This window comes from Oncorhynchus keta, chromosome 26 (genome assembly GCF_023373465.1).
Source record: "Oncorhynchus keta strain PuntledgeMale-10-30-2019 chromosome 26, Oket_V2, whole genome shotgun sequence".
Classification (NCBI taxonomy): Eukaryota; Metazoa; Chordata; class Actinopteri; order Salmoniformes; family Salmonidae; genus Oncorhynchus; species Oncorhynchus keta.
In genome coordinates, this window is record NC_068446.1 from 1,980,483 (window position 1) to 1,994,967 (window position 14,485).

Genomic DNA, 14,485 nt, shown 5'->3' on the forward strand with positions numbered 1-14,485 from the left:
GTCACTTTCCTGGGCCTACTGGTAGGCTACTACAACCCTTAGATCACGGTCGGTTAGCTCTAACTAAGAAACCGTACGGCTCTTCTCTTCATGTTATAACCACATAGTACAGTCAACACACTCTAAAAGGTTCACAGTGCACAATACACAAACGCATCACATTAATGAATGTAGCCAATTCTGTCCACTATAGAGACGATGGCTAGCTGTTCAAACTAGAAATAGCTGACCAGAAGAATTGAAGCGGACGAAGTCGGACAACCTTTTTAGTTATAGTAATTAAATGCGTTTAAACCCATCATGATTATGATGTCTTGAACCGATTTTTAAGCAGGTTTGTCAGGTGGTGATGTCACTGGTTGGTTATACTAACGGAGAGGTCAAACAAGAAGTCCTCTTGTTGTGGTTTTAACTTAACTCGTGCTCTACAGCAGTCATTTATTTTTTTACTTTATTTTAGCCATTATTTCTGTTTTTTTTCCCCACTTTATTTGTTATATCTTGAGATTTTTAGAGTATTCTGAAAATATGTTTAACAAGAGGGCATTGAGTTTTCAATGTTAGTCAGGTACATTCAGGTACAGTACTAGTACACCTACTCATTTAAGGGTTTTTCTTTATTTTCTACTATTTTCTACATTGTAGAATAACAGTGAAAACAAAACGATTAAATAACACATTTGGGATCATGTAGTAACCAAAAAACTGTTCAACATATATTTGTTATTTGAGATTCGTCAAAGTAGCCACCACCCTAGTTTCTCAAACTAAACTCTCTAATGTACTTGTCCTCTTGCTCAGTTGTGCACCGGGGCCTCCCACTCCTCTTTCTATTCTGGTTAGAGACAGTTTGCGCTGTTCTGTGAAGGGAGTAGGACACAGCGTTGTATGAGATCTTCAGTTTCTTGACAATTTCTTGCATGGAATGGCCTTTGTTTCTCAGAACAAGAAGAGACTAACGAGTTTCAGAAGAAAGGTATTTGTTTCTGGCCATTTTGAGCCTGTAATCGAACCCACAAATGCTGATGCTCCAGATACTCAGCTAGTCTAAAGAAGTTCAGTTTTATTGCTTCTTTAATCAGAAACAACCGTTTTTGCTAAATGGTTTTCTAATGATCAATTATCCTTTTAAAATTATAAACTTAGATTAGCTAACACAACGTGCCATTGGTACACAGGAGTGATGGTTGCTGATAATCGGACTCTGCATGCCTATGTAGATATTCCATTAAAAAATCTGCCGTTTCCAGCTACAATAGTCATTTACAACTAACAATTAACAATTGTTACACTGTATTTCTGATCAATTGTATGTTATATTAATGGACCAAAAATGTGCTTTTCTTTCAAAAACAAGGACATTTCTAAGTGACCCCAAGCTTTTGAATGGTAGTGTATATGTAATTTAGTGTTCATCTCCCCAAGTCTGAGGGTGGTTTAAATCTTCCAGACCTGGAATTGTATCAACTCGCCACCCAAGGCTTTTACTTGCGACATATTTGGGATGGCAGGTAGCCTAGTGGTTAGTGTTGGGCCAGTAACCGAAAGGTTGCTAGATCGAATCCCCGAGCCGACAAGGTAAAAATCTGTCGTTCTGCCCCTTAACAAGGCAGCTAACCCACTGTTCCTAGGCCGTCATTGTAACTGACTTGCCTAGTTAAATACAGGTTAAATTACAAAAAAATGTAAATTAAAATATTGTTAAATGCATATTGAAGATGTGCATGCCCTTCCCCAGAATATTTTCATATGTCTATTTTCAAAGGATAAAGCTAAGAACATTAACAACTTCATAGTTAAGAACACTATAACAATATGGATATATATGGAAAATTAAATTCTACAATATCCAATATCACACCTTAAAAACAACCCCCTATGGAACAATGCTTGGAAAGCTTTTCAGAATTCACCGATAAACTGGCCCACATGTTAACTAAAGTCATAGAAACTGTAAATGGCTTGGTAATCGGAAATACCATTATTTCCATTACAAAATAAAAAAGCCATTTTGGATTGACTAATGTAGACGTTTTCAGATACATGAAATTAAAAAATGTATATCACAAAATGTTGATTTTAAGTCTTAGACATCAGAGCAATGTTGAGGGAATCCTATTTGAGTCAGAAATATAACGTATATAACGTAATATAATAATAATAATAATAATGTATAACTATGATAAGTAAGATATACAAAACCTTGCAGAGATCCAACTGACAATCTCTACGAAAAAAATATTAACTATTGGAACCAAAACTTTAAAATAACTGTGCTGGAACATAACTAAGGAAATTACAGTTAACTAAAATGTACGCTTAATCCATTATAAACACATGTATTTTTATTTACAAGAGACAAAATTCACAAATTTTACAGTACAACTGCGGAGTCGTGTTAAGTGTGATTTTAAATTATTCATGCCTTCTGGGAGTGCTATAAAGTCAATGTTTATGGATGGACAATTTACATTGTAAAAAGTAAACTTTGTCTGTCTATCTGCATACTTCAACACATGGCATATGAGGCTGTGTTGAGATGCCAAATGGGTTGGACCATACTTTTCTTGTCAATAATTTAGAAAAATGTTTACTTAAACTGGAAATCAAATTATCCTCCATCATTAAGACGGTGGAAGAATCAAATTATTATTATTATTATTATTATTTCAATATTGAAAAGGTGTGGGTGACAGAGGTAAAGCTCAATTTGAGGTCATATGGCATAGAGTCTTACAATCAATGCAGTAGGAACATGTGGGTCTGGGCAGCTTTGATATCGTTGATGTTTGGGTCGGTCTGTTTTCTTTATATGATTATATTGTTTGAAAAAGTATATATTTTTAAAGGAAGTCCTCTTGTTGGTCTGTGAAACACTTCCTGGTGATGTCATCATCAACGTGTTCCTTTTTTTGTTTTGGTCCGCATGCTACAGAGTAACAAACCCCGTCCTTGCACCGTCCAAGCCGCGATGCTCGAGTGATCCTTTCCGGAGTCGGGACTGTAACTGCTTATTTTGAGTTAGCCTACTGAACTTGGGCAGGATTTCTCTCAGCGTATACGTATGTGCTTCCTGTCCGTCTGTGTAGAGCAGAGCAGCTGAGCCGATACATGTTAAAGCAGTCTTTGATACTTTGCCAGGTTTGGAGGTGAGGGAATAACTGAACAGACTGCGAAAGTTTTCTTTTACTCTCTCTCAATCGCTCTTTTTCTCTCTCACTCTCTTTCGAGATACATATGTACAGTTGAAGTCGAAAGTTTATACACCTTAGCCAAAAAAATGTAACCTCAGTTTTTCACAATTCCTGACATTTAATCCTAGTAAAAATTCCCTGTCTTAGGTCAGTTAGGATCACCACTTTATTTTAAGAATGTGAAATGTCAGAATAATAGTAGAGTAATTTATTTCAGCTTTTATTTCTTTCATCACATCCCCAGTGGGTCAGAAGTTTATATACACTCAATTAGTATTTGGTAGCATTGCCTTAAACAATTTAAACTTGGGTCAAATGTTTCAGATCAAATCAAATGTATTTATATAGCCCTTCGTACATCAGCTGATATGTACAGAAACCCAGCCTAAAACCCCAAACAGCAAGCAATGCAGGTGTAGAAGCACGGTGGCTAGGAAAAACTCCAAAACCTAGGAAGAAACCTAGAGAGGAACCAGGTTATGTGGGGTGGCCAGTCCTCTTCTGGCTGTGCCGGGTGGAGATTATAACAGAACATGGCCAAGATGTTCAAATGTTCATAAATGACCAGCATGGTCCAATAATAATAAGGCAGAACAGTTGAAACTGGAGTAGCAGGACGGCCAGGTGGACTGTGGACAGCAAGGAGTCATCATGTCAGGTAGTCCTGAGGCATGGTCCTAGGGCTCAGGTCCTCCGAGAGAGAGAAAGAAAGAGAGAAGGAGAGAATTAGAGAACGCACACTTAGATTCACACAGGGCACCGAATAGGACAGGAGAAGTACTCGAGATATACCAAACTGACCTTAGCCCCCCGATACAAATTACTGCAGCATAAATACTGGCGGCTGAGACGGGAGGGGACAGGAGACACTGTGGCCCTACCCGAGGACACCCCCGGACAGAGCCAAACAGGAAGGATATAACCCCACCCACTTTGCCAAAGCACAGCCCCCACACCACCAGAGGGATATCTTCAACCACCAACTTACCATCCTGAGACAAGGCTGAGTATAGCCCACAAAGATCTCTGCCATGGCACAACCCAAGGGGGGGCGCCAACCCAGACAGGATGACCACATCAGTGAATCAACCCACTCAGGTGACGCACCCCTTCCAGGGACGGTATGAGAGAGCCCCAGTAAGCCAGTGACTCAGCCCCTGTAATAGGGTTAGAGGCAGAGAATCCCAGTGGAAAGAGGGGAACCGGCCAGGCAGAGACAGCAAGGGCGGTTCGTTGCTCCAGAGCCTTTCCGTTCACCTTCCCACTCCTGGGCCAGACTACACTCAATCATATGACCCACTGAAGAGATGAGTCTTCAGTAAAGACTTAAAGGTTGAGACCGAGTTTGCGTCTCTGACATGGGTAGGCAGACAGTTCCATAAAAATGGAGCTCTATAGGAGAAAGCCCTGCCTCCAGCTGTTTGCTTAGAAATTCTAGGGACAATTCGGAGGCCTGCGTCTTGTGACCGTAGCGTACGTGCAGCTATGTACGGCAGCACCAAATCAGAGAGATGGGTAGGAGCAAGCCCATGTAATGCTTTGTAGGTTAGCATTAAAACCTTGAAATCAGCCCTTGCTTTGACAGGAAGCCAGTGTAGAGAGGCTAGCACTGGAGTAATATGATCAAATTTGTTGGTTCTAGTCAGGATTCTAGCAGCCGTATTTAGCACTAACTGAGGTTTATTTAGTGCTTTATCCGGGTAGCCGGAAAGTAGAGCATTGCAGTAGTCTAACCGAGAAGTGACAAAAGCATGGATTAATTTTTCTGCATCATTTTTGGACAGAAAGTTTCTGATTTTTGCAATGTTACGTAGATGGAAAAAAGCTGTCCTTGAAATGGTCTCTTCAAAAGAGAGATCAGGGTCCAGAGTAACGCCGAGGTCCTTCAGTTTTATTTGAGACTACTGTACAACCATTAAGATTAATTGTCAGATTCAACATAAGATCTCTTTGTTTCTTGGGACCTAGAACAAGCATCTCTGTTTTGTCTGAGTTTAAAAGTAGGAATTTTGCAGCCATCCACTTCCTTATGTCTGAAACACATTCTTCTAGCAAGGGCAATTTTGGGGCTTCACCATGTTTCATTGAAATGTACAGCTGTGTGTCATCCGCATAGCAGTGAAAGTTAACATTATGTTTTCGAATAACATCCCCAAGAGGTAAAATATATAGTGAAGACAATAGTGGTCCTAAAACGGAACCTTGAGGAACACCGAAATTTATAGCTGATTTGTCAGAGAACAAACCAGTCACAGAGACAAATTGATATCTTTCCGACAGATAAGATCCAAACCAGGCCAGAATTTGTCCGTGTAGACCAATTTGGGTTTCCAATCACTCCAAAAGAATGTGGTGATCGATGATATCAAAAGCAGCACTAAGGTCTAGGAGCACGAGGACAGATGCAGAGCCTTGGTCCGATGCCATTAAAATGTCATTTACCACCTTCACAAGTGCCGTCTCAGTGCTATGATGGGGTCTAAAACCAAACTGAAGCATTTCGTATACATTGTTTGTCTTCAGGAAGGCAGTGAGTTGCTGCGCAACAGCCTTTTCTCAAATTTTCGAGAGGAATGGAAGATTCGATATAGGCCGATAGTTTTTGATATTTTCTGGGTCAACGTTTGGCTTTTTCAAGAGAGGCTTTATTACTGCCACTTTTAGTGAGTTTGGTACACATCCGGTGGATAGAGAGCTGTTTTATTATGTTCAACATAGGAGGGCCAAGCACAGGAAGCAGCTCTTTCAGTAGTTTAGTTGGAATAGGGTCCAGTATGCAGCTTGAAGGTTTATAGGCCATGATTATTTTCATCATTGTGTCAAGAGATATAGTACTAAAACACTTGAGCGTCTCTCTTGATCCTTGGTCCTGGCAGATTTGTACAGACTCAGGACAACTGAGCTTTGAAGGAATACGCAGATTTAAAGAGGAGTCCGTAATTTGCTTTCTAATAATCATAATCTTTTCCTCAAAGAAGTTCATGAATTTATCACTGATAGCCTTCCACAAGCTTCCCACAATAAGTTGGGTGAATTTGGCCCATTCCTCCTGCCAAAGCTGGTGTAACTGAGTCAGGTTTGTAGGCCTCCTTGCTCGCACACGCTTTTTCAGTTCTGCCCACAAATTTTCTATTGGATTGAGGCCAGGGCTTTGTGATGGCCACTCCAATACCTTGACTTTGTTGTCCTTAAGCCATTTTGCCACAACTTTGGAAGTATGCTTGGGGTCATTGTCCATTTGGAAGACTCATTTGCAACTAAGCTTTAACTTCCTGACTGATGTCTTGAGATGTTGCTTCAATATATCCACATAATTTTCCACCCTTATGATGCCATCTATTTTGTGAAGTGCACCAGTCCCTCCTGCAGCAAAGCACCTCCACAACATGATGCTGCCACCCCTGTGCTTCACGGTTGGGATGGTGATCTTCGGCTTACAAGCCTCCCCCTTTTCCCTCCAAACATAACAATGGTCATTATGGCCAAATAGTTATATTTTTGTTTCATCAGACCAGAGGACATTTTCTCCAAGAAAGTATGATCTTTGTCCCCATGTGCACTTGCTTTTTTAGTCTGGCTTCATTATGGCGGTTTGGGGGCAGTGGCTTCTTCCTTGCTGAGCAGCCTTTCGGGTTATGTCAATATGGGACTTGTTTTACTGTGGATATAGATACTTTTGTACCTGTTTCCTCCAGCATCTTCACAAGGTCCTTTGCTGTTGTTCTGGAATTGATTTGCACTTTTCACACCACAGTACGTTCATCTTTAGGAGACAGAACGCCTTCGTGAGCGTTATGATGCGTGGTCCCATGGTGTTTATACTTGCATACTATTGTTTGTACAGATGAACGTTTGGAAATTGCTCCCAAGGATGAACCAGACTTGTGGAGGTCTACACATTTCTTTCTGAGGTCTTTGCTGATTTCTTTTGGTTTTACCATTATGTCAAGCAAAGAGGCACCAAGATTGAAGGTAGGCCTTGAAATACATCCACAGGTGCACCTCCAATTGACTCAAATGATGTCAATTAGCCTATCAAAAGCTTCTAAAGCCATGACATAATTTTCTGGAATTTTCCAAGCTGTTTAAAGGCACAGTCAACTTAGTGTATGTAAACTTCTGCCCCACTGGAATTGTGATACAGTGAATTATAAGTGAAATAATCTGTCTGTAAACAATTGTTGGAAAAATGACTTGTGTCATGCACAAAGTAGATGTCCTCACCAACTTGCCAAAACTATAGTTTGTTAACAAGATATTTGTAGAGTGGTTGAAAAACGAGTTTTAATGACTCCAACCTAAGTGTATGTAAACTTCCGACTTCAACTGTGTAAATGTAATATGCCACTTAGTCGACGCCTTGTAAAGCGCCTAACGGTGCGGTGAGTACATTTTTATTGTGTGTACATGGTCTAGGAATTCAGTCTGCAACCTGTACATTGCTAGCGAAACACTCTTACCAACTGAGCCACACCCGCTACAAGAAGCAGCACGAGAACTTTGAGACGAGAGAGTTTTGAGAGGTTAATTGACGTTAAACTTTCATGGTGATCAAAACTTGCAGTTTCACCCTCCCTCTCTTTCTCCCAATTCTTTCCCATGACTACCCATCTTTACCGATCGGCACTGAGATAATTCTGCTTTGCGGTGTGTGTGTGTGTGTGTGTGTGTGTGTGTGTGTGTGTGTGTGTTTATATCCCCTCAGGGCTCAGTGTGTTCCAGTACAGTAGAGCCTGGGTGGGTGGTGGGTTTCATTTTAGAGTTTAGTTTGTGTAGCCCACGGGTCATTACCACAGATCAAACGTTCCTAACAACTTGTGGGTCCTCCAGTGGCGTCACACACTGCTCTTCCCATGCCCGGGCCTTCCTCTTTGGGCACGGCCTGGCCTCACGTTGACCCCCGCTGGAGGACTTTTTATACCAACACGTCAACTTACCTTTCACATTATGGAATGAAGTTCTTGTTATTTTGTATAATGTAACTGGTAAATGTTCTTTCTTATTTGAGTAACTATGTACAGTTGTAAGCATTCCCTCTAATTCAGTGATGGAGCATGAACAAATCTACACCAACTTTATTGTCAAAAAGGGAAATGGGTTTTGCAGCATAATAATATGGCTTTTGGTACACACTTAACTGAAAGTGACTTGCAGTCATGCATGCATCCATTTTACATATTGGTGGCCCCGGGATTCAAACCCCACAATCCTGGCATTGCAAGCACCATGCTCTACCAACTGAACCAAACAGGGACCGCAGCATGATCATAACATAGGAGACATAAAACATACATATTTACTAGGGTTTCCTTGGTAATCTCTTGTGTGTGTGTGTTTTCTCCCCCAGGGGTCAGGTCCCTCTGAAAGATCTGGAGGCGTTGTTTCCAGGTGTGAGTGGAGAGTTCACCATTGAGAACTTCTCAGCTACTTGGTACCTTATCGAGAACCACTCTGTCACCAGGTAGGTCAGGCCTCTGGGTCTAAGAGACACAGCCAATCACTACCATCTTTCTCCTGTACCAGCCAATCAGACAGCACTCCTTCCCAACTACAGTGCCTTCAGAAAGTATTCACACCCCTTGACTTTTTCCACATTTTTTTGTGTTACAAATTGGGTTAGAAGTGGATTGAATTTTGTATTCAGGACAGGAAGTTATTTTCTTTGGCACATTTTTTGGAGTATTACTTTAGTGCCTTTATTGCAAAGTTATTGCATGTTTTGGAATTATTTTTATTCTGTACAGACTTCCATTTTTTACTCTGTCATTTAGTATTGTGGAGTAGCGACAATGTTTTTGATTCAGCCTCAGTTTTCTCCCATCACAGCCGTTAAACTCTGGAACGGTTTTAAAATCACCATTACTCGGAACGGTTTTACTCCTCAACTGAGTTAGGAAGGACGACTGGGTGTATTGATACACCAACTAAATCGTAATTAATAACATCACCATGCTCAAAGGGATATTCAGTGTCTGCTTTTTTTTTTTTTTTTACCCATCAACCAATCGGTGCCCTTCTTTTCGAGGCATTGGAAAACCTTCCTTATCTTTGTGGTTGAATTTGTTCTTGAAATTCACTACTTGACTTAGGGCCCTTACAGATAATTGTATGTGTGGGGTACAGAGATGGTGTAATCATTCAAAGATGTTGTTAACCACTAATATTGCACATTAGGTCCATGCAACTTATTATGTGACTTGTTAAGCAAGTCTTTACTCCTGAATATATTCAGGCTTTAAATGTTTTATTATTTGTAAACATTTCTAAAAAAAAAATCTAAATTCCACTTTGACATTGTGGGTTATTCTGTGTCCATCAGGAACACGACATGTAAATGTAATTACAGCACAACAAACTGTGAAACGTCCAGGGGTGTGAATACTTTCTGAAGGAACTGTCTACCATGAACGTCAGCCCAAACAACCAAACTACTAGTCACAAACATACACATGAATCCTAGATGTTTTCTTTTGTCGGCAGCGTAGTTAAACTTTTGAAACTATTGCTGTGACAAGAGAACCTTTTTAATGTTGTCTTTTGCATGGTTCTCAGACCTTCCAATCTATCCACTAACCCAGAGACCGGTTTAGTCTGTAAACAAATACAATCTACCTCCATTCCTACTTGATTTTTGACCTAACAAGAAAACGTTGGACATGTGAAGGAAGTGTCCTTTCTCTTGTTGACCTCCAACCCCTGGTCTTTGTCATACTAGGACAGTGTTTGTCAGCCTGTCTGTCAGGTTATTATTAGTCTCCCCTGGTTTCCTTTCCGTCATCTGTCATGGTCCCCCTCCAACTAACCCCCCCAGTCTAACGGTTGGATCCTGCCGAGTGCTGACTAGTTGCTGCAAAACTTCAGGGTCCGTTGGGTCGGGTTGTTTTTGGTTGACAGGGCATGTGTTTCTTCCCTCCAGAGGAAACCTCCATTCACTCCCAGGGGGGGGGACACACACACACCCTCCTGCGGACACGCGAGCTCACACTCACTCAGGCACGGCGCACATGCACTCTGTTACACACACAAGATAATACGCACACACAACTCCTCTGACTGATGGTACCCCCCTCTCCCCCCTCTCAGTTTTGACCAGTTGCGTATGGCAGCCAGTAACCTGAAGAAGCAGGCCACTAAGAAGAATGAGGGTAGTCTGGCCTATGTGAAGGGAGGCCTCAGCACCTTCTTCGAGGCTCAGGATGCTCTCGCAGGTAAGATACAGTACACCACTACTACACAGAGAGAGTTTGATACACAGTACACCACTACTACACAGAGTGTGTGGTACACAGTACACCACTACTATACAGAGAGTGTGGTACACAGTACACCACTACTATACAGAGAGGGTGTGGTACACAGTACACCACTACTATACAGAGAGTGTGGTACACAGTACACCACTACTACACAGAGAGAGTGTGGTACACAGTACACCACTACTACACAGAGAGAGTGTGGTACACAGTACACCAATACTACACAGAGAGGGTGTGGTACACAGTACACCAATACTACACAGAGTGTGTGATACACAGTACGCCACTACTACACAGAGAGAGTGTGGTACACAGTACACCAATACTACACAGAGAGGGTGTGGTACACCACTACTACACAGAGAGGGTGTGGTACACAGTACACCACTACTACACAGAGAGGGTGTGGTACACAGTACACCACTACTACACAGAGAGGGTGTGGTACACAGTACACCACTACTACACAGAGAGGGTGTGGTACACAGTACACCACTACTACACAGAGAGGGTGTGGTACACAGTACACCAATACTACACAGAGAGGGTGTGGTACACAGTACACCAATACTACACAGAGAGTGTGGTACACAGTACACCACTACTACACAGAGAGGGTGTGGTACACAGTACACCAATACTACACAGTGTGTGTGTGGTACACAGTACGCCAATACTACACAGAGAGGGTGTGGTACACAGTACACCACTACTACACAGAGAGGGTGTGGTACACAGTACACCAATACTACACAGTGTGTGTGGTACACAGTACACCAATACTACACAGTGTGTGGTACACAGTACGCCAATACTACACAGAGAGTGTGTGGTACACAGTACACCAATACTACACAGAGAATGTGTGTGGTATACAGTACACCACTACTACACAGAGTGGGTGTGGTACACAGTACGCCAATACTACACAGAGAGTGTGGTACACAGTACACCAATACTACACAGTGTGTGTGGTACACAGTACACCAATACTACACAGAGAGTGTGTGTGGTACACAGTACACCAATACTACACAGAGAGTGTGTGGTATACAGTACACCAATACTACACAGAGAGGGTGTGGTACACATTTTATGTGTGTTATTACACCGAGAGATGTTAACACTGTTAAGTGTTTGTAATGTAAAATTGTTGCAGGGTTGACGGAACTTGGCTCTCATGATGCAGGTAAGAGTTTGTCGGGCTCGGGGTGTGTGTAAGACTAAGCCAGGCATGGTTTGTGGTAAAAGGTTAAGTAGTCTTTTGCAGTGGACATCTAATGACTTTGCGTTAACACCCGACCATTTCTCAGAACTCTGGTGTGTGTGTGTGTGTGTGTGTGTGTGTGTGTGTGTGTGTGTGTGTGTGTGTGTGTGTGTGTGTGTGTGTCACGCGGCTGTGCGGTGTGGTCTGACAGTGGTTGATTACAGTGGAGTGGTGCTTTAGTGTACTGCAGTACGACTAGCCAACCACAACACGCCTAATTCACTTTCGTTAAAACCACGTCAGCTCTCAACTGTCAATCACGCGACTTGCACGGTAGCAGGCACAGGCAGGGCCATGAGGCAATCTGCACCGCTGCTCTGCACCGATGCTCTGCTGTGTCCTTATAGACAGCAGGTAGCCTAGTGGTTAGAGCGTTGGGCCAGTGAACCGAAGGCTGACAAGGTAAAACTCTGTCGTTCTGCCCCTGAACAAGGCAGTTAACCCACTGTTCCTAGGCCGTCATAGTAAATAAGAATTTGCTTGCCTAGTTAAATAAAGGTTAAAATAATACATGTGCATTACACAAATTATAATTGTGACTATACATACACACACACATTTGCCTCTCACTATACACACAAACACACATACGGAACACGCACATACTGGACAGACACGTTTACTAATTCACACGTATACTGACCCCCCCCCCCCCCACACACACACACACACACACACACACACACACACACACACACACACACACACAGCCTTTATGATCCACTCTCTAAAGCCTCTGAGGTAACATTGTGACTACTGTCGCTCTGCCAGTTAGTTCAGTGAAATCAATTGTTCAACTCTATCATTCATATTTTTGTCTGTTTACTCTTATTTCCCCTCATAACCACTCAGTTACTTCCCCTGACTATTTCTATGCCTCTGTCATTATTATTATTGCTTTCCGTATGTAATGTTTGTGCCCGGTAGGAGCGTGGGGGGGGGGGTCCGAGGCAATGTTTTCATTGTTAGCAACTGAATCTAAATACATGAAGCAGGGCCACACAATGCAGGCAAGAGTAACCGGGGTGATAACGGCCCTAACATGACCGAGGGGAACAATACAGACCCTTTCTCACGTTCACTATACTAATCATGCCCAATACGAACCCAATGGGAGGCACAAGTCCTCGGTGACCCAGGAAGTAGTGCTCGTTGATGGACTCCAATGACCTGTGAGTCAGGAAGCAATGGACTGTAAGGTGAAAGTCCAATTTGACCTTTGACATTAGGATGCACTTCACTTTACAGGTTTGAGAGTATATTCTGACTCATTACAGTATTTAGTCCTCTGATTGTGACCTGTTTTTAGAATGATGCTTCTCAGAGCCCCTGTTTTGGTTGGTTATAAAGAATGTCTGAGTGCTAGCCCAGCATATGGTAAGGGGAAGCTTTAGTAACCAGACGGCTCTAGGCGGCTCCAGCAGTCGCTCATTGCCAGGCCCAGTTAGCACAGCCCTCTGTGAAACTGTGAATCCTTTATTTTTCTCTCTCCCTCTCTGTGTTTGGCAGGTCGTCAGTTGGAGTCATTCCAAATTAGCTACACCTCAGGTGTTTCTGTACAAATTGAAAGGAAATTGAATAACGACGTGTGTGTTTGAGTGCGCGATCGCGTAACGTGCATGTCGGTGTGCTCTGTGGTCGGAATGTATTGCATTAGAAGTGGCACGGTACTAATTGATGTTTTAGCCTGTGGCGCCTCCAGCTCACTCAATTACCGTTTTAATGCCTTTTCCTTTTTGTCTCCTCCTCAGTTTATTTTCTCTTCTGCCTGTATGTGAGAATTTTATCGATGGCTATTGTAAAAGCCCGATGTTTTATTAATAAGAGCGAGTAGGGGACTGGGGATCACAGTGTGTAAATAAGGAGAGAATGCCTCTGTGTTGGCCAAACCATCTGGAGTTCTGTTCAACAACAAAATGCTTCAAACAAGTGTGGTCTGTTCTCTTTCTTGGCTTTCTCTCTTTTGTCCCACCCTCTCCGATCCTCAATCTCACCTCATTCGTCTCCTCCAACAGAAACCGAGACGTGTGGGTGCGCGTGGGTGTGTGTGTCTGTATGACCACTGATGTCTCTCAGTAATAATGGCCTTTGTGTTTCCCTGCTGGGCTTAAACATAGTTTAGCACTCGCCGCTAAATGGCTAACCCCACCCTCATCCCAAAGCACATTGATATTACACCCTTATTACACTGTTCCCCTTCACCGTTAGACTGACGCTTGTACCTGCAGGGTACATGTCTGCATTGAGGGATGACATGAGGTTGAATTACCTTGATGTCTGGGGTCACCCATCCGGTGGGCCAGGAGCTGGGTAAAAAAAAGAAAGTGAAGGAACCGTTCTCTAAACTTTTTTTGATCCAGACAGCTTGGTGAAAGGCATGGGGGTTCATATTCATGCTGGGGGGCTGTTTGGTTAGGCTGATCCCCTGACAAATTGAACCATGTATCATAGGGATCTTCTGAGACCTGGCTGACTGACTACCTGACTGATAGAGGCAGTTTGGAGGGGGTGGGCTTTGAAAAATGTACACATTTGAAGTTTTTTATTGTTGTGTGAAAAGGAAGTGGCCCTGCAATACAGGAAACAGACCGCCGCTACCGTGTTCCAAAATCCAAGATTTCCCAGGGCCGTATTCCCAACGCTCCGAACCTCCGACTCCTCTACAGCAGTCGGGAGACAAAACATCTCCAGCTTTAGAATCAGTGTGTTCCAGGAAGCTGAGTGGGGCTGCCTGCGTCTCTTCCTCCGCTGCTCTGTGTGTGTGTTTG

The 14,485-nt window shown here is 42.7% G+C and overlaps 1 protein-coding gene across 9 annotated transcripts in view; it reads left to right on the plus strand.

Moving 5' to 3' along the window:
- Positions 1–14,485, plus strand: part of LOC118358607 (exocyst complex component 2) — a 104,741-nt gene that overhangs the window by 27,883 nt on the left and 62,373 nt on the right. For 7 of the 9 annotated variants that reach the window (XR_008079888.1, XM_052480016.1, XM_052480015.1 and 4 more), the window contains 3 exons: positions 8,542–8,655; positions 10,278–10,402; positions 11,610–11,639. Coding sequence is in view for 8 of the 9 variants with exons in the window: in XM_052480016.1 (XP_052335976.1) it covers positions 8,542–8,655; positions 10,278–10,402; positions 11,610–11,639 (269 nt within the window). In the remaining variant the exon portion in view is untranslated. The remainder of the gene's footprint in view (positions 1–8,541; positions 8,656–10,277; positions 10,403–11,609; positions 11,640–14,485) is intronic. The other 2 variants (XM_052480017.1, XM_052480019.1) reach the window with 1 other exon arrangement.